The sequence below is a fragment of the Melopsittacus undulatus genome, chromosome 7 (assembly GCF_012275295.1).
Source record: "Melopsittacus undulatus isolate bMelUnd1 chromosome 7, bMelUnd1.mat.Z, whole genome shotgun sequence".
Taxonomy (NCBI): domain Eukaryota; kingdom Metazoa; phylum Chordata; class Aves; order Psittaciformes; family Psittaculidae; genus Melopsittacus; species Melopsittacus undulatus.
In genome coordinates this window covers 24916559-24937485 of record NC_047533.1, presented here as the reverse complement: position 1 = coordinate 24937485, position 20927 = coordinate 24916559, and the positions used below count along the sequence as shown (strand labels likewise).

General features: G+C 43.8%; 1 protein-coding gene across 4 annotated transcripts in view; it reads right to left on the bottom strand.

Moving 5' to 3' along the window:
• LIMCH1 (LIM and calponin homology domains 1) overlaps positions 1-10653 on the bottom strand; it is a 182399-nt gene extending 171746 nt beyond the window's left edge. For all 4 annotated transcript variants that reach the window (XM_031048955.2, XM_031048952.2, XM_031048954.2 and 1 more), the window contains exon 1: positions 10418-10653. In XM_031048955.2, the coding sequence (XP_030904815.1) occupies positions 10418-10513 (96 nt within the window). In that variant the 5' untranslated portion in view covers positions 10514-10653. The remainder of the gene's footprint in view (positions 1-10417) is intronic.
• Positions 10654-20927: the final 10274 nt, after the last annotated feature.

Genomic DNA, 20927 nt, shown 5'->3' with positions numbered 1-20927 from the left:
GAACCACCACACAACAGCCACCAGCTTGTCTTTCAGATGAAGACGTGCCTGGGCCATCCTAAGAGAGCAGTGTAACATTGCCTGCAGCCCACACCTCCAGTGAGCAAACAGCGGTTTGTACAGAAGTGCTTTTCCTTGACAGAAAGCATCCACTGGCCAAGCACCCTCAGCCAAGGAGCAACACGGGCAGAGGAGCACTGATCTGCAGGAAAGAGAAAAAAAGGCCACAGCAAGACTGAAGATCTGCATGTTCATAATTAAAATGTTTAGAGGGTACTTTTGCTTCTCTTTAAAACAGGCAAGCTGTTTCTAATAAGCAATCATTTGAGTTGCTTGAACTTTGTTGATTTATGATTTTTTTCCTTGTTATTACAAAACCGAAGGCCCCTTGTCGAAATAAAAACTGGTTTTGGGAGGAGTAGGATGTCAGGCTGGGCTTTTATATAATTTCTTAAAATAAAGTCACCTTTATGACTCATTGATTCTGACACCTGCTTTTTCTTGCCAGCAGAACTTTTTCTGGGGAACAGTTTATTTTCTTGACTATCTTTAATCGATCTAAACACTGGCAGAAGACAGACACCGCACATGCATGCTCCCAAATGAGGGCTTTGCTTTTTCAAAACCACAACTTCAAAAAACAACTCATCGAAATCAGGAAGATGATAAACGGGAAAAACACCAAACCCAAAACAACCCTCACTTACTCAGTTGCTGTGTTGTTGGGTTTTTTCCCCCCTCCATTTATCAGTTCTGCTTCTGGACTGAAAGAAAATTTCCAGAGCTGTTTTTGTTGCAACAATCTATGCAAGTTAGCCCACTGAAATGAATCACAACAATCACACAGAAACAAAGCCAAGGGATCCAGTGCTGAACGCTCTGGCACTCCGGGCATCCCTGCCCACACCAGTCTGACTGAGACAGGGTGGTTACTTCTGCTTCTCCTCATTCCTCCCTCCCCTTACCCAAAGCCAGTCAGAAAGAGCTAGCTGCCAAATAGCAGTCTTCAGCTAACACACCATGGTTCCTTTTTAAATTGGAAAAGGGAAAAGGAAAAGACAAGAAAAATTGTTAAACAAAGACAAGCAGTTAATAATACTTCAAACAATGAACTACACAAAAAAATGGGGGGAAGATTTTGCTGCTTTTCCTCAGACATTGAAGCTTCATTTCTCTGGCAGCAGACTGAAGAAAAATCTCTTATTTAAGAATTTTCTAAATTAGTAAAGTAGACACTTGGATGAATGGTTTTCAGGGTTCTTCTGGGGGGTGTTGGAAGGAGTGTCCAATACACCCATATCAGGTATAAAACATACACTGCTGATACTCAAGAAATTAAATCAAGTTCCATAATTTCCTAGAATACTTACAGGCAATTGAAGACTAAAATGATAGGTTTGGATTTGGAAGTTCATTTGTTTCAAGACACATACCAAGAGCTCTAAATTCCACCTGAGCCACAATCTTCTGCTATGATACAGCAGAAGATAATGTAACCCTGCTCACTTCATGGAAAACAGTGCTTGCAAAGCACTACAAAGAGATTTTTAACTCCAGCTCCCTGTACTCTGTAGCCATGCAACCATTCTCCTGCAGCTTGAAACCAGCATTATTTATGGGCACCAGCCTCTGCTTACATAAAAGCAAGACTCTGCTTCTCAAGTCAAAGCAAAGGTTACAACTCCATGCCAGGCTGTGGCCTGCTCCTGAAGTATAAATTCATCTGATATTCTTGGCCATGTGGTTTTAGTGAAAAAAACATTCTGAGCTTTTTTTCCTGATACTCTGGAAATGGAAACTTTCAAACCTGGAAGATACACTTCTCTTCCTCTTCAGTTCACAACTTCTCCAAGAGTCCCTTCCTGTGTAAGGGACTTCACATGATTCAGTGCTATTAGACATTACCAGTACTGTGTGTTAAAAGCCCATGAGCTGCACTTTTGCTGAATGTATCAGATCTAAAATACATTTTGGAAACTTTTATGTATTAATATTCTTGCAGATTTCAGCTCCTTTCTGCTTGTGAGAAAAACCTGAATTACAGCAACATATGATCTGAGGAACACAAAGCAGGTACCGGCCTATTTTATCTTTTAAATTAATCTGTAATCCAGCTAGAGATCTGATTGCTCATGATTGCAATACTGTACTGATACCTACCAATGCCTACCAAGGATCCACCAAACAATATTTACAGTCTCAGGATGAGGACTCTTGGGTTTTTGAACTGCATAGGGTATGTGCCACCACTACAGCTTGTAAATAATTGGCAGGCTGGGATTCTTCTGAAGCCCACAGAAACGTCAGACAGAGGCATAAATAGTATGGGGCAAAGACATCACAGAGACTTTGTTCCTTTCATGCTGTTCCTGAAGCTCACTGTGGGATCACAGAGTGCGAAAATCCCTGTCTTATTTCCAGCATGAGCCAGGATCATGGAGAAAACTCTGTGAAGGAGAGATTAATGAAGAGCATTACCCTCAACTTACTCATTCAGCCATACAAAGCAGAATTAAAGAATGGCTTCCCCTGCCTCCACCACACTGCTCCTTAGCCCGTGAAGTGCTCTGTGAATCACTGACAGTGATGCCAGAGCCAAGAAGCCACAGCAATATTATTTTTCAAAATCTTAGCTTGTCAAAGTTGATTTCAAAATCAAGCTGTCTTTGACACCAGACATGAGGCCTCAGAACACCAGAAACCAGCAAAACGAGGTTTCTTTTTAAGTGAAATGGATTTTCTGCTTTCTACAGCAACCAAGAAGTTGCTAGACTGTATTAAGTCAATTTTAACATCAGATGCATGTTGTATCATTAACTCTATTGTTGAACTAGCCAGTTTGCTAAGGGAAGGATTACTAGCAATAATTTTTATATATACACACACACAAAAACCCTACTCCAAAAGAACGAACTAGTTAACAGCAGCAAGTTATACTAGAACTGAGCAGAGTGACTATCAAGGTAGAGGATTCTTATAATCAACTAATACCCCAAACAAAAAACTTGTTAAGGTTTTAGTATCTAAATTCTCAAGAATTAAGCTTGCACATCACTGTCTCAAAATCTGAAAAGCAAGACAGGAGAATTTCTATTCTTTATTGGTCACTTATAGCAGTGCATAGCAAATTAAATAAAAGAATTCTCAACAAGCCAAGGAAATCAATCGCATTTACAGTTTTCCAAAATCAGGCAGGCTTGTCAAACATAGTTAGACTGGAAGGCAAACAGGCTTTACACTGCCTTGAGAAGTTTCTACAAAGGAAACTCAGTGGCATACTCTGAAAATGCCTGCAAAAAGCCATAGGTGTTTTGCCTTTGTATAGAGAAGCATATTCTTCTTGTAAACAGTCCCTTTAGCGCTACAATAACATATTTAACCAATAAAATAGCACTAAATCTAAAACTAAAAATAAAATAAAACTAAAGCAATGTTCACTCACTAACTGTCAAGAAGTCATGGAATAATCAGGTTGGTAAGGGCCTCAGAGGGCCTCTACTCCAACTTCCTGCTCCACACAACAGCAGCTCTCAGGTCTGACCAGGCTGTTTCCAACTTCTCTAGTGAGGCACAAGACACCAGGAATGGTGATCTCCTCACTTCTCTGGGCAACATGCATCAATGTTCAACTGGTCTTGTAGAGAGAAGAAACTTTCCCCTATGCCAAGTCATAACCTTCCCTATTTTAGTTTATGACAAGCATCTCATCTTCCTGCCACATACCTCAGAAGTGTCTGGCTCAGCCTTCTCAAAAACCTGCCCACAGGTACTGTGGGGCTCCTGCCATGTCTCCACAAAGAGACCTCTCCTGAAGAGGCCCAGCCCCATCACCCTCTCCCTCAGGACAAGTCCTCCAGCCCCAACCAGCCTGGGGGCTCTCTGCTCAGCTCCCTCCAGCTTACTGATGTCCCTCTCACACTCTGGTCCCCAAACCTAGATGCAGTATGTCAGGTGTGGCCTAGCAAGTGCAAATGAGAAGCAAACAACCACTTCCATCAGTCTACCGGCTCCAGAATAACCGTGACGGGCTAACCTCCTGCTGCTGAGCCTGTTGTCCCACAGGTCCCCTCAGGTCTTTTCCAGCAGAGCTGCTGCCCAGCAGTCGCTCCCCACCCTGCCCCACATACAGGGAGTTCATTTATTCTGTTTGTAAGACAAAAAGCAGTAATAGGCAGTATTATTCCCCCCCATTTTAAGCTGGGGTGTGTTAGAGTTCTTCACATTCTTACAAGGCTGTCTGAAGGACAAACACCGCCCTTTCACCTGAAACAGCTATTAACATAACTGGGAGAAGTTTCAGCTATCATTTTGATGCCATGTTATTGGTGCCATTGTGGCTGTCGTAGTCATTGTGATCTAAGGGACTGAGCAGGGCAAGGAAAGAGAGTACTTTCTTCTCTAAAGGATATATTGGAAGGAGGAGAAGGGAAAGCTTAGATCTTCAGGGTCAGCATGCCAAAATGTTCATACCTTCAACCTATGCAGGTGCCCTTTTAAGTCAAAATTTCACCTCTATAAATCTTGCTTATTCTGTAATATTGTCCCAAAACTGCTCTTGTTGGGATGTTTGCAGAAAACCAATGCACAGAAGTATCCAACTGTGGACAAAAAGATTCTAGACTGGTAGATTTTCCAAACAAAAGATAATGCCATCTTTATAACCTGTCATGAACAACATTTCCCAGAATAATTTTAGAAGGTAGAAAATGACTCTGATGCATTGACCTGCTATTTCTCCTCCTGACTTGGGAAAGATCCCACTTTCCTTTTTAAAGGACTAAACAAAATTTAAAACATTAAGAATGCAGTTATTACTAGCAGAATAAGTGCAATGAGGTTACATAGCTGTGCTAACTGATCTTCGCCACCCACTGCACAATGGCATTCCAGACTCCCATGTTAAGGGCAGATCTTTTAACCGTTTTAAAATTTTAGTACTGAAAAGGAGAAATTAATTCAGTTTTAAGACAATTAACAGCTCAGTCCTGCATTTTCTGACATTATCCCTTTATCAATAGTATTGTTGTTCTGATTAGTCTTACCTCTGTGCCAAGCGCTACTTGTAACATGGCTTAAACGGATCTCATGACAAGGGAACTGGGTCCATGTACACCAGACAGGAGGTCAGCTGCCAGGCAACTGGGAAAGAAGAAAATTTCTAGAAGGCAGCAGTCTGACAGGGTCAGAGAGTTTGGGCAGGTTCTTGCACCTCCTTTAAATCAGTTTTCATTCCACCTAATGACTAACTTAGCCAGAATGAAGAACATCCCATCTGCCCTGTCTGCAGTCCCTAAACACTGCCCAGGAGGAGATATAGAGATAGCAGTGAAGAACTCTCCATGTCCAGTCACTATAACCACAGTAGTAGTATTCTACATCCATACACATCCATCTAGGACCAGAAGCCAGCCACACACCTTTTGTCTTCTCATGGCTGCATTACAGACACTGTGAGAAAGATTCCTTTGGCCTAATTTTAGCTTGTCCACAAATCAGGCAACTTGTCTAATCCATCTGCATAGGTTTCTTCTAGCCTATCCTTGCTTACTTTAATAAATTAATTCCCAATACATTAAGTATGTAGGTAAGACACACTTCCAGTAGAAGAAAAAGAGAAAAAAAGAAAGGCCAAACACTGAGAAATTTGAACTGTAGGCACTACTTAGCAACTCATTCAATCACTTTCCTATAATATTTAATTAACAAAACCATGCAGTCTTAAAGTCATCATTTACACTTACCTGGTTGCATTCAAATCATCTCCTAAGGCAGTCAGACTAACTTCTCTGGAACTGCTTGCTGGAGAAAATGTTTGTTGGATTTGATCCATTCCTACCCAAACAACAGCAGTGGCACCCAAGGTCCCAGTCTGGCTAGAGGCACCAGTGTTTTAGGAACTATATCAGTGTTCAGAGGACTAGATCATACTCAAGGATTTTAATTCAGGTTCACAGCAAAGGAAGAGCAGATGTCCAAACAGATTTGGAAATACAAACTCTCCTGCAGGACATGGGTTACTCATATACTCAGTGAATCACTGAGCTTACCCAATACTTCTCATCAAAAGAGCTTTATATCTCTGATGTCCCTCATACTATGTTTTGAAGATCATATAAACAAACTTGCATATTCCTCAAGTTTCAGGCCCCTACAGCAGATATTCCAAACAAGCCCCTTCACCAATTAGAAAATGTTCTGTCAATGGTCTCCTTTAAGTTACGCTTTTGCAGTGGGAGCCATAAGCCTCAGCTCTCTGCACTTCATCGTCAGGGACGAGAGACATCCTAAAGAAACCCTGTTTCCAGACTCTGCCACAAGACAGTCACATGAAGTTTATATGCCTGAATCACTTAACTGGTTTTATGGCTTTATTACTCTTTTCATAGAGACAGTGCTGCAGAAGAGTTCTGCCATGTGGTATGTGGTATGACATCCAGAAGCACTAAGGAATACAGTCGGTCCCACTGCTTCTCCTAGAAGCAGCACCAGTGCTTCCATCTTTAATTCAGAAGTCCGACCCAAGTAAGTGTTTTGCTAGAAGGAAAAAATAAAATAACCCACAAACACACAACAAACCCTGGCAAACTTCTCCTTAACTAGAGAATCCTCATGGGGAATATATACAATGGAAAAGTAGCAGACTTACTAGAACTTGATGGGGTTTAGCCTACACACGTCTAAAGCAACGGCAAGGTCAGGCACTCACCATAGGGGACAGAAAAACTTCACTTGTTTATTATTACTGCACAACTATAAAGGAAGCACTCTTATCAGCTGGCAAAGTTTATAAGGAATGTAAGTCTATGGAAAAGCCATCCCTAATTGAACCAAGTCTTAACAATGAGGAGGGAGCATATTAATGAGGCAAGGCTAGGAGGTGTGATGAGGAGATAACAATACCCTTAGGAGTTACACTAGTACTAAATGTGACTTTATTACTGTACTACCCTCTCATGAATCTTTACAGCAAGAGTAAATGTTTATACAGATGTTCTTTCAACCATCAGTTATTCTAATTTAAACATATATACAGGGAACCTTGACATTTTAAGATTACAGACCATTAGTTTAAATTAGATTTGTTATTTTGCTGGTGTAACCCACTACACTTTACAAGGCTGATATATTCTTTCAGTGAAACTGAGATGCCTTAACTGAAATGAGATACCACACCTTTAATAATGCAGACTGATGTAGCTCTCTCATAGGGGCTTTTTTTTTTGTTTGGTGTCTTTATTTTAATTCCTCTGAGTGCAACTAATATGGTTCATTTTATCATTAAGAGGGCATTCTTCACTTAAGTAGAACATGCCAAGCTAAACTAAAATGCCACCACTGGTTTGCTGTTACTCAGGGGGATGTACAGTTGATATTTATGCAAAATTAAGCAAGGCTGATCTCTGTTTTTCTACCCAAAATGACTGGTGATCAAAGCGGAAAGTCCACAGAATTCCAAAAATCTCACCTTCTGCAACATACAGATGACGCCAAATCCTATCACTGCCTGAAATACTGTCTTACAAAATACAAAGTGTTAAACATATAAGCAGCCTTGTCAGTAAGAGTCAGAGCTCTGAGGAGCCCTTTTCCCTGCTCAGGTGAACACCTTAGTGCTGCTGGTTCAGAGTTCCACGGAGAGACAAGAGGATTATTACAGGGATCCACCCAAACTTCAGCACAACTTAGGACTCTCCTATCCTACAGCATCTAGATGAAACTAATGCTGGCAGAGGAAAAAGAAGACTTCTGGCAAGCCAGAAGACCTGCTCTGGTGAAAGGCCACAGACCCAAGGAGCAAAGACAAGATCTCTAAAATCTCTGGAGCAGAAGAAGGGAAGTACCCCAACATATAAAGTTCAACCACTTCATGTTTTGGCTCCCCATGTGTAAAAAGAGGACAGCCTCCCTTTCCATCCCCACTAGAGAATAAATGCACTGCAGACCACATGGTGGATTCCTGTCAGCACTACGCGATGGTGACAGTGGTCATGTGAGGATTCAAACCAGATGAGAATTCAACTAGCAAATCTTAACTGTTAGCAATAAAACATGCAGCAAGTTGAGTTTTCAATCTGCCCATTCCTACTTTAATTTCCTTGTGTGGCAATATTTTATAGCCCAAGATAGGTCTGAAACTGTCTCACACCACTAACATCCTCACTAGCCTGTTCTCTCCATCCTAGGGAGGTACACCAGCCCTGGTTTCTTTCATTTTTGTTTGAGATGCCATTTTAAAAGGGTCAGAGGTGAGCTGGAAGACACAACACACTAGGCATTTGTTGTCTCTAGACCAAAGAATAAACTGGTGAGAGACAATGACAGAGCCAGCAGAAGCAGATGGGTCTAGTAGCCAGACACAGCATGACCCCCATTTCTGGTTTTCACCCAAATTAGCAGGGCTTGGCACACTGAATCTTGATACCTATAACATTCCTTGATTTTTAGATTTTATTTCTTTTTAAGATTGACATTGTTTTTCAATAACTTTGGACTAACCTCACGTTCGGTATAATTCAGTCCAAATCATCCAGATTTAGAACAGTGAATGGTGACCTGATTTTTGGAAGAGATAATAACCCTCATGCTCCAGAGCTTAAGCCAAACTGGGATTAAAAGGAAATACAATGTGTTAGGCAAATTAAGTCACATTTGCTTCACTGGCAGCTTCTTCCTCCTTTCTCTCAGTAGAAGCATCAGCTCTGGGCTTTGCTGGAAAAGCAGATGCTTCCCTCACACCACAGCCATGGCACTCCAGGCTCCTGACACACTCCCTCAGGCAAGAGGGCAGTGGCAATAGTTACAGCTTTGTCATTCATGTATCAAGCAGATTAAAAAAGAGAGGAGGGAGCACAAGGAGATACAGGCAGTTCCCTTTGTACGCATGGGCCCCTCCGGCCTGCATGGAGGACACAAGGGGTTGAGAGCCCTTCTGCTCTGCTCATCAGGCCCTGGGTCACACAGGAACTGGCATAAGCCCTCCAGTCATAGCAAACTTCAGAATACACTGCCAAGAGGGGAATTTCCAGCTGACCCACAAGTTTCTACTCTTACACAGGAAGACTTGCAGCCCATTAATTGTTATCATGCCTGGAGTGGTTGCTGGCAGCTTCATTACCTAGAGAACTGCTTCACCATTGATTTCTTCGCTTCATTAGCAGTCAGCAGAACTCACGGTCACAAGGTATTTCATGTACCATACATATGATGGGGTCATGTGCCACTCTCTTGGACCTCTATTGCAAAGAAGGAGGTATAGGAAGCACCATTTTCGTCTTCACAAGACAACTGGAGCTTATCCACACTTCCTTTACCCTCTTCCAGACTGCATACTCACCTTTCCTTGGCACAAAAGCTCTTATTTTCACATTTCTTACTGCTTGTATGTCCCTCATCCCATACTAGCAAGTTCACTGTGTCAGTCCCCGTTCCCTGAAGCATTACACAGCATTACCTTTTCCAGCTAATACTGGAGTGAACTATTACAGTTCTGAAATTCCCAGGGCTTCAGGGAATCTTAAAGGCACAGCAATTTTAGTAATATTTTGCCTAACTGATGTCAGAAAACAGAATCCACCGAGGCTCACTAAATGCTACAGATTAAATTCAAGGCCTGCAGCTCAAAGGGAGCTGTTACCTGGTATATGAGTTTATACCATATTCACCCGTGTTCTGACCCGGCAATCAGATGAAGAGCTATTTAAAGTGTCTCTATTGTTACCTGCCAAAATATTTAACTATTAAATGTCACCCGCCACCTGCCTGTCATTGCATTTTGCCTCACGATCAAAGAGCAGGCAGCTCTGGGGTTCTGCCCTGCCTGCAGAGCGAGGCCGGGTGTCTCTCCTTGGCTCGGCCGAGCGATGGGAGAAGCGGCTGCAGGAGGTGCTCTCCGCGGGACGTGCTTCCTCCCCCACCGACAGCCTCTTCGCGCACTGCAGAGCGGTAGCTGCGCGGCCGCGGGCATCCCCTGCGGGCCAGGGAAGCTGGAAGGGCGCGGGGCCGGGGGATCCCCAGCAAGGCGGGGGGCCCTCGACGACCCCGGCTGGGAGCCACGCTACGGGACTAGCGCGCGCCCGCTCCGCGGCTCCGCGCACCTGCGCGGCTCCTGTTTACAGCCGCGCTGTTCATCCACCCCAACCCCGGCGGCGCAGAGGGGAAATGGGATTAGGAGATCAAGTTTGGAAGAGATGCGCGGGGGGGAAGGGGTAGGGGCTCACTCAAAAGCGCGTATCCTGCGCGGGCGCTGAATGCGACTCGAGCGGCCCCGGCCGCTTTCCCCTCAGCGAGCAAAGCGGAGGTGCCGGGACTATGCTCGGCATAGAATAAAATGCCCACAGTCTCCGCGATAAGGCGGGCAGGGAAGGGCATCGGGTGGTCCCGCGGGGTATCCTTTTCGCCGGCCATCCCGCCGTCTTACCTCGATCCACTTCTGAGCCTCGGTGAAGGCCAGCTCAGGCTGGGGGGGATCAGGAGGAGGCTGAACCTCTCCCAGCTCCAGCCCCGGACTGGCCATCTGCAGGGCCCCGGCGAGCCGCGGCTGCGGCGGGGGAGCAGAGAGCCCGAGGTGAGCCGGAGACGCAGCGAAGACGCCGGAGGCCGCTGCCTGCCTTTCCCTCCCTCGCAGCCGCCGGGGCGGGGGCCGGCGGCGCTCTGCAGCCCGGCTGGCTGCGGCTCCCTGCGGTAACCTCTCTCCGCCGGTGCCCGTCCGCCCGCCCTGCCGGCTCGGTCCTCCCCCCCCTGCCGCCCCGCCCGCCCCGCCGGCGGAGCTGCGCTGCGCTGCGCTGCCCTGAGCTGCCGGCTAAAAATAAAGCAGGCGGGCGAAGCCGCTTTGCCTTCAGCCCATGCAAATACCCGCGCCGTCGCCTCCCCGCCGCCAGCATCGCATCGCAGGCGGCGCTGCGACCAGGGGGGATGGCACAGCACCCCCGGCTAGAGGCGGGGGGCTACGACACCAATCCGTCCCTCCCCGCAGCGGCTAGCGGGCACCGAGCCACCCGTACAAGCGGAAAGCCGCCGGTTGCGGCTGTTTCATTAAACACCTGGTTCCCTGGTGTTCAAGGCCAGGTTGGATGAAGCCTTGGGTGGTATGGTTTAGTGTGAGGTGTCCCTGCCCATGGCAAGGGGGGTTGGAACTAGATGATCTTGAGGTTTTTTCCAACCCTAACTATTCTATGATTCTATGAATAGATGTTGCCGCACGAAGCACCTGAGAACCTCCAGCCCCCCGCGGCAGGAAGGTGCCCTGCTCGCCCGCCCAGACCCTCACACACATCCCTGGGACTGAGGGCCTCCCACCCCGGTGTCCAGCATCTGTAGGCATCTTGTCGTGTGGCAGGGGGCTGAGAGCGGCCTGGCAAGGACAAAGACAGGCGAGGGCAACCACGGCGCCCGACACCGATTTTTACCTTTAGGAAGTGAAGCAGGCGTCAAGGTGTGCTTCAAAAAATACCTGTGTGATACTCTTGCGTTTTCTGTTTATGCAGAGGAGAAACCGTTCCACAGAGACCTGCAGGCCGAGCTTGCATTGTGTGAGTAGTCTTTGCTCAAAGAGTTGCTCTTTGGCCTAAGGTTAAGTGTAGAAGTTTCTAGAAACAGGAAAGAAATTTTTTTCACAAGGCCTTTTTAAGCTTAAAACCCCTAAAATGTCCATTTATGTGTGTCGGAAAGATGATCCAAAGTCATTTGTGTGTATTTATGCAAGCATAGAAAGATACCAGTGTTAGAAAAATAGGTATGTGAACCCCTACTACTAAGGAGTTTTTGAGAGGAGTCATCGCTGGCCATGTTTTCAGATTGTGATAGTTGTCAACAAATTTTGATGAAGCAAAATCCAGGATCTACTTATCAACATTCTCTTAATTTAGGTCTGAATTCACCTCAGTTCAAAAGTTGGGATTTTTAATCTTGTTTATTGTTATAAATTAGTCAGAGAAAAAAAAGCCAATTTTTCAAATATTAATATATCACAAACCCGCATTGTTTAACTCTGTTTCCATTCTAGGATATTGTCTGTATTGTTCTCTACCTTTTGTTTTGCTCTTTGTTTGTTGTTTCAAATTTGTTGCAGTAACAGCAGGCCTAAAAACTAGAGATAAGGTTTATAGGGATTTTTCTGAGAACTGCAACTAAACAAAACCTTGATGAATGGTAACCTAACCTCAGACATTTAAAAAGAAATAATAAGTGTATTTTGAAATACTTGTGCTAACACAAACTATTTTCTGATTCTCATAAATATCACTAATGTGTATCAGACATCATTTAGATTTCTTCTCCCAGGGCAGTGGAAGGCTGACAATTTAAAATCATTAAAATCATTATCCTCTATTTCATTATTTTTACTGTACAATATTAAATGTCTGATTTTGCTGTCTGGTAATCTCAACATTGCCTCTCAGAAAACTAGAAGAGATAGAAAGGGATAAGCACCACACCACATAGAACATCCCTTCAAGACAGAGACCACCACATTCCTTGTCTTAAACTGAGAGGTGGACATTCATTTCTTATTTATACAGTCAGTTTTAATGGATCGCTAAAGACAATGTGCTCTTATACACACTCTCACACATATTCCTATGCACAAACTTACTTTCAAGCATACACAACTTTTAAAATGTATTAGTTCTACACAGAGATGCAGATATAGAGTTAGTGCAGTCTTTAAAGAGCCCTGTTGTGTATTTAGGAGTGTAAAAGGCACCCTGAATGGCAGCAGGAATCTGGCCACTTCTTTCCTAATCCTAATCCTGACCCTGCTTCCCATTCTGTCAAGTATGAGGCAGCATCCCTACCTCCCTGTTCCCATGGAAACACTTCTAGCATCAGCCCAGCCGGCCTTATTTACTTTTTTTTTTAAACCACCATCTGCCTGGGGAGTTTCAGGGTTTGCTCTAAGCCCCTTCAATACCAGTCACAGGGTTTCAGTCATTTCCTTTCCCTATTACAGCCACCCTGGCAACTGGTATAGTGCAATACGTGAAAAAATCACCTCAGGAACTCCAGCAAGATTTTCCTGAGTTCACTCTGCTGCTCCTGACTAGAAACATAGCAATGGCATTTGTAACAGCAACAAAGCAAGAGGATTTTTCATGTAGATCTTTGCAAAACTCTCTTGTTTAAAAAAAATGCTTCAGTTTAGCTTCTCTGGTTTTCTTTCCAGTAAAGCTCAAGCTTGCATCTCGGCAGTCCTTGGCATCTGAAACAAACTTGCATCCATATATTAGACAGAGGTGCAGGTATCAGTGCCAAGCTGTGTATCTGTGTCCAGGTACAGCCGCTCTTCCCAAAAGCAAACAGTGCCTATGCGCATATAAAGCAATTGTGGGAAAATGTGCAATATGGTGGCTACAGGGGAAGGTAGAAGCGGAGAAAGAGGGCCTTGTCTGGTTATCAGGGATCTCCCTGCTGCTGTGCACAAAAAGAGAAATAGAGGCTTTTAGGAGGATACAGTTTCAAGTAGAGTGCGGGTTCAGCTTGTATTAACTGGTTTGGTCTTCTGCTCAGTTTAGTTTCCTCTGCTGGGAAGTGGAACTCTCCCGTTCCTTTTTGTCTTCAACATAACACCTAAAATCTCTAAGCCTCTTGAACAGGAGGAGCAGGGGTTTAATAAGGCCTGACTGGTATCATGGGAGGCCTGATCTTATCTCACAGCAGCAATGAACAGCTTGCATCAAGGAAGCTGTGTCCCGGACAGCCCCTGCCGCTATCATGTGTATCCCTGAAGAACAGGTCTGGTGTTCAAGCTCTGAGCAAAACTACTACATGGCGTCTTTGTGGTCTCATTCCTTTTTCTGCTTGCATTAACCTGACGATAAATCTTTCTCTTCAAAGCAGATCCTGCAGTAACATAGGCACCCTCCTTTTGGAAAATATTATTTTTACCAGAAAAATACTGCTCAAAGAGCAAATGGGTGGAACACCTAAGGGTCCTCTATTTCTATTATTATGTCTTACCTGGCTTATCGATCTTTTCTGTGTGACCTTTTATAAATGTGCGTTAAACCAGCAAGGCCCTTGGGCTGGTTAAGAAGGGAAATTATCCTGCTAGCACCAGGGCTTTTCTGCATCCTTATCTCCTCCACAATCTGTCAGTCCTGGCTGATATTCTCTGAGCAGATCTTCTTTTCCCCCCAGACCATAATGTTCATAGCTGGGGATGTTGCTCAATCCTGAGCCAGATATTGGAGAAATCTGAGCTGAGCCACAAGCAGACTGCTCTGGCGAAATATCTTTACTGTTGTTTGCCCAAGGACTGTTCTCCATTTCATTGGTTCGCTTGTCCTTTCTGTCCCTTTAACAAACCACTGAATGTCACACAGAGAACTTGAGGCTGTATGGTATTTATTGTAAAAATTCTGCTTGGAATTCCTCCATTCTCCAGAGTATAAAACTGGGGGAGGCACACCCAGCACAGCTCTGTATAACCTCCAGGTTATTTCAGAGCTGCTCAGAGCTACCATGGGACTCAAACTGTTGCAAAGAGCAACGTGGCTGCCTGATGATGGTGTGGGAGTTGGACAGCTCTGGCTTAAAACATCCTTGCTGTTAATACCTCTCAACAGGTATTAATCCTGCTGGAGAGTGGGGCTTTTTTACTGACTACTGAAGGCAGGTTGTGCACTTTCACAGCTTGTCATGTGTGAAAGAGTGAAGTGAGAGGTGAGCTGAGCAAGCAGATGAGAGGAACCCTTACAGCAGTATCCATCAAGGCAGAAGAGTGTGGTGGAAGAGATCTTTACCAGAAGTTTACAATTTTCTTCCTTGATAAAACTAGATTCAAAGACAGTTCAGCTCTCAATGACATGCAGCCTGTCTTTGAGATGATCTCTGAGATGTCTTTGCTGGTAAAGATCCCCACTCAGAAGCAAGAGAGAAAAATCCCAATTCTGAAAAGTGACTCAAAGGAAGACTGTTCCTATTGAACAGGATCTTTAATTTATATCTTAAAAACTTATAAGCTAAACTAAAGTAACAGCAGAGCTTTGGTTATTTATAATTCTCATGAAAAAGCAATGAGTGTGATAATGAGAGCGTGTTGATTTTTTTCAATCACTTGAACAAATACTGTGACTTCACATTTTATTTAACCAGGGCATCTGCTGTGGTGCATTTGCTATGTTCAGCATTTGGCTGACAGCACCTGTTTGTTTATCCCAGCCATGCTGTCTTCTATCACCATCACCTTCCTTCTGCTACCACTCACTCAGCAACATATTGCCAGGCTTGGCATTGATGTTCTCTGTCATTCTGAAAATTACAGGAGTGGATGAATCATCTGAATTTGCTCTTTCCTTGGAGAAAAGCAGTATTATCCCTTCTCACCCAGTCCTGGGAGACTGTGAAGCCCTTTTGAGAAGCAAAATTTGGAATTTTATATTGATTTTTGAAAGCTAGTACATTCAATATTCACCAGGTAGCTGAGCACCATTTGACATTTTCCTATTTGCCTCTGTTTGCATTTAATTAAATGTTCAGATTTTAAAAGCTGTTGACTATCCCAGATCTGATATACTACTACACATGCTGCTATTTAACTAGCTATAGCCTAATGAATCAGAGTGCAGGCAATCCAGAATAAGAGATCATGTGCATAAATACCTGTAAATATTCAACATCATTTACAAAGCATAATTTTGTGTGTCTTTACCATCCTCTCTGTTCCTTATGAGTATCCCTGATCAGTATCTCTATGGTGTGACTGCTGCTATGTTTTAGGTGTGGGGTTTTCCTTGCCAGGCCCTCCGTCCTGACTTTGACACTTGGTGCTGCCTCTCCTGGAGCCTTCAGATCCCAGGCGGATAGCTCTGCTGATTGCATAGAGCCTGGCTCAGCTTGTCTTTCATCCAGAGCCACAGCCAGTTCTCTCACTCACCCAAAACAACTACTTCCTTCCTTCTCTATATTGTTCTCACCAAGACCTGCCTTTCCTCTGGTATAGGAAATTCCTATATCCAGACACCTCTTTAGTGAACATCCTCTTTTTCTCCACCAGCCTGCTTTGCTTTGTCCCAGCCTGCCATAGTCTCCTGTCTTTCAGACCCATTCTCTGTCTCTTCAGTCTCAGGTACTTCTCCCTTCCTGTTGTTCATACATAGTAGGAGGAGGAACAACACATCAAGTATAAACCATGAAAACCACTGGGAAAGAGAAGCAGAAGGAAAGAAGGCCAGTGAAAGGAGAAATATCACAAGTAAGTGGTACCAAGTTACAAAAGGTTAAAAAGACATAAACTAGGTTGACTGAAGAGCAATTGTATAAAAAAAAAGTGGAGGAGTGATGAAAGGGAAGTGAAACAAACAGAAATAATGAGGTACCAGGGTAAAGAGTAGACCTGAGCAGAAAACCAGTGGACTTGTCAGGCCAGGGAGAATGCTTTCATTCTGTGTTGGTAGCTACCAGGCACAGCAAAATACATGGTCTGTACATGTTCTTTCTAGAGCCCCCTTAGAATACAAACCATGTTACAAAAGGAAAATGACAACTCATGCAAACCAGCAACTGAAAATGGACTGTGAAGGAAAGCGTGGGTCTCTCACTCCGCTCTCTGCTCCCAAAGCTGCATAGTTCTGCTCTCTTGGTAGGTCAAGTTGGGAAAAGGATGTGGCAGGACAATGGGCCTTTCAACTGTTGTTATCAAGGATCTTTTTAGCCCATTAAAACAAAAGCATATTGGTGGGGAGCTGATGCGCGTATGTTTGTGTACCTGCAGTGAGACGCCCTATTTCTCTAATGCAAAAACAACAAACAGCCTTCACTTCTCTGCTGAGCTGGAAACAGCACAGAAGAGCAAAACAATATTTCTCTTCCAGTTTTCTTCTGAGTTTGCTTTCTGGCTACTTACCTACGATCTACTTTATTAACTGGAAGTGGAAGTGTGTTCTTCCAAACACAGTTTGATCCGGAGCAGGAATCTCCTCTTCCAGTATGTACTTAAAATAGCCCTCCAGCTGATTTTGCACTCTGCTCATTCAAAGGCAGCATCTTCCCCTGCTGCCACCCACCCAGCACACATCTTACCCCATTTCACTATCCTGAGTAAATTTCAAGCTCACAGAGTTGCTCAATCTTTTCCCAGTGAGGGGCATAGTAGAGGGGTTTTAGTAGCTTCAGGGAGATGTTCCTCAATGCTTATGTGCCATCACCTAGGAAGGGGCTCTTTTAAGCCAGCCAACATGCTCAGAGAGCCCATGCCAGCTGCAAGTTCAGCAGCTGAGTCTGTCTAGGCTGAGTACATGAAAAGATGAGCAGCCAGAGCAGGTTGTTCAGCAGTCTGCAGACCAATGCAGCAAGCCCTGTCTTCAAATGAGTGCTACAGAGCTGTGCTGTTCCAGGGAAACAAGGGGCTGTTATGTATGAGACAGGATGCAATGAAGGCAGTTAGAAACTTTTGCCAAACTGGTGTCAAATGGGATGAAAATCAAAAACTGTATGTGGAAAAAGAGGTGATTTGGAAACCAAGTCCTAGCTTTCAAAGTAAATTCCTAGGTTCTAATATTCATTTTCTTGGTGTATAACAAATTCTGTATAGTGGTAGCATAACCACGCAGCTCACCAAACATGCTGGTTTTGTCAAATATGCAAAAGGAATGGCAAAACCCCTCTCATCAGTGTTAGAACACCTATTTGCTAGGTAGCTGCCTGTGAAAGTTTGAGAGATCTGGGAAAAGCCACATCACTTTCAGCCTTTAATTTTAGCAGTGACTTGCATCATTCAGAAAGAACGGGTGACCAATATCTTCCCTTTACTTTTCTTAGTAACTATCCCTGTGGAGCAGATCAAAAGGGAAAACCTGTATCTGAAATTAACACTGGGCTTAATCCAAATTTGTTTGGGGTATTAGCTCATTCACAGAGAATTGGAATGTTTCATTTACTCAAGATAAGGAAATAGGCAGCTGAAAGTGAAAAATGGAACAGAAAAAAAGAAGCAGGCACAGAAAAAAAGGAAGACTGACTTCATGCAGCAGGACAACAAGGTATCTTATTTAGCAACATTGTAATTTAGTTCCATGACACAAGAATATTTGTTTGGGTTTTTACCTCCTGTGTATTGAATTTCTAAAGGTCAATATTTAGTAGAGGATTGTGTTCAACTGGGGGCAAAAGAAAGCAGGATGTGTAGGATGTAGGTGAGTTTATTCCCCAAAGGCAGGCTCTCTTACTCAGTGATCTCCTGTGGCCTGGCGATCCTTGCAGAATGGGACACTCTTCAAAGCCATGACAGGCACCACTTTAGGGACAGACAGCATCAATCATGCCATCCCAGACATGGATGGTCACGTGTGCATAAGAATCAGGCCATCAAAATCTGCCATCAGTCCAAAATCAAAATGAAGGCTATTATGTTTTCTTTTGTTCCACCCACCATTTCAAAGGATGAAGTATTATTTGCAACCCCACCTAAATTACTACTTTGCATTAAGAGGAGCTGTGGACATCTCTCCAGATAACAACCTTTCTTATAGTTCCTTAAACTGCAAGTACCAGCAGGTTGATATGTCTTAGCAATATTATTTCACAATTTATGTACACATACCAGCTGAAACCTCATTCACCGGAGCTACTGATGGTGGAAAATGTAAATCTAAGTGTGACCAAAGATGCACAATACTTTGCAATGTGTGTGGGACATTTAGATACCAAAGAAACAAGCAGTACAATGAGTATTTATTGGACATTCTTATAAGCTTTCAGTGCTCCTAGGGAATTACTTCCTCTGCTGTCCTCTGGACCTCTTCGGGATCAAACCTGACTTCACTGAAACCCCTGGGAACATTTCTGAGTTAGAAGGTCTTATCCTGCAAGAGTGTGGGTCCAGCAGGGTCTTCCACACCTCTCAGGCCTGGAAGGGCTCACATAAGCTTTGAACTTTGCTCTTTCAAACCCAGACATAAATTCATTCTGCTCCCAGCTGGTCAGATATGAGCCAACTCCAAACCAGTAACTCCATTACTGTACCACTGAATGTGACTTAAGAAGCTGGGCTTATTTGCTCAAGCCCAAGTACCTAGGAGCACATTTTGAAGCAGCTGGCTGTCTCCCAGCCTGCTTGAGGACTCAATGTGGTGACACAGGTCTGTCTGTTTGACCATGGTCCATGTTGACAAACTGTCAGGGAAGAGAAGGGTATTAGACTTTGTTGAATCACTGTCTGAACTGCTAAATGATTTATTATATGAGAGCTGGCCACTCATACAAAGTGGAATTAATGAGATTGCCAAGAAATCGCTGCTATTGAGCATACAGCCAAAAAACTTCATAAGCATGGCCCTTAAAATAGCAAAATAGGGGGGAAAAATCCCTTTAAATTTATTTTCATAACTTTCTCATATTATTACTTTTTAAATTATGTCTTTCTGTCTGGCCAGCAAAAGTGTCTGGAGTTTTTCCCAGTTTAGAGGCCCCAGTGCTCCTCCTCTGTGGGTCTCCAAAAGAAGCCCAAAGGTCAAGAAAACCACAACTGATCATTCAAGAGAAAGGAAAATACTTTCTGGGAGTTGATAATCCATGTTACTGAAATGGTTGCCAACACCTGTTGTCTCATTCTCTGGCACATTTTGGCCACTGGTGGGACTGCCCATCACAGATCTAGCCAGAGGAAAGGGCAGGCAACCCATCAGCTGCAGAACTCTCCTGCCTGTAGTTGATGGAAGCCAGCATTTTGGAGCACATCTACATTTTTCCATTAATCATTAGTTTTTGAAAAGGGCTGTGTTTACCAAGTGGTTTTTCTTCTTGAAATATAATATTCATTGAATATGTCCTCACTGAATTGGTGACCCGTGCTCAGTAAACTGGATAGGGTTTTTCACAGGATGTTAAAGGAGTTAGATACTCAAATCTCATAAAAATTAATGGGATCAAGCATCTAAGTCCCATTTATGCCTCAAAAAATTCCTCTTCTAAGACACCACTGACACTGTGTTTGTTTAGCATGGTAGTAGATCAGCAAAGATCAAAATGATGGTATGCCTCTGAGAGACTGGAGTGCTAGCATTGAGAAAACATTTTAGAAGTCATAGCTCTAAGCTCAGGTCAGACAGCACAGGGAACACTAGAGTAATTCATTGTTCAGCAAACTTCAGTTCATCATCAACCTTTTCTAAGGGACAAGGGGTCTCCAGTTAGCTTTAGACAATTTGCGGAGTGATGCTTCTCTGAAAACAAGTATTTTAATCAGTTTTCTGGGCTAGTTTAGAACATGCCAAATATGTGTCTGTGCACTACTTTTGGACATTTCAATCAAGCTTCATTGCAAATCCTTCTCTTTATAGACCACTTTGCAACCAGAATATAGCAAAGACTGTTGTGCAGGAAGGGATGATCAGTCTCTGGAACACCTTGTGAGACTGGTCAGCATCTGTGAAACTGGGAAATCAAGACCCTGTCAGCAATAAAGACCTTCAAATCTTGTTGGTGATCAAGATCTATGGGATCTTCATCCCAGTGAGTAAGGGAGGTCATGCAAGTGGTTCTACAGAGTGGAAGATTGTCCAGCAACACAGAGTGACTGGGCTATCAGCTGTGGGAGCTCTTATAACATGAGATTGTTTCCTTGGTAATTTAAGGTAGCTGATATCGATACATCACTCAAGTATTCATGATCTAAGCCTAGAGGGGGGCAGGGTACCTCAGTAAGGAAAATAGAGGCTCACGTGTGGGGAGCACAATGTCTAGAGAAACAATGGCTCTTCAAAGCACAGACTGCGGCAACCTGTCTGTATGTCCTGGCATCACTAGGTTGCTGCAGTCTTCCCTTCCACTTTCTAGAGCAGTTAATTTCTTCAGCTGCTGAAACACTGTGTAAGAGTTGAGTACAGAGCATGAAAGCAGCAGAAGGCACTCACAGTGTAAGAGAACCCAGCTGGAAACTGTTGTGGTGTGTGTGTATGAGCATACTGGAGATTTTGTGCTGTGGAGAAGTA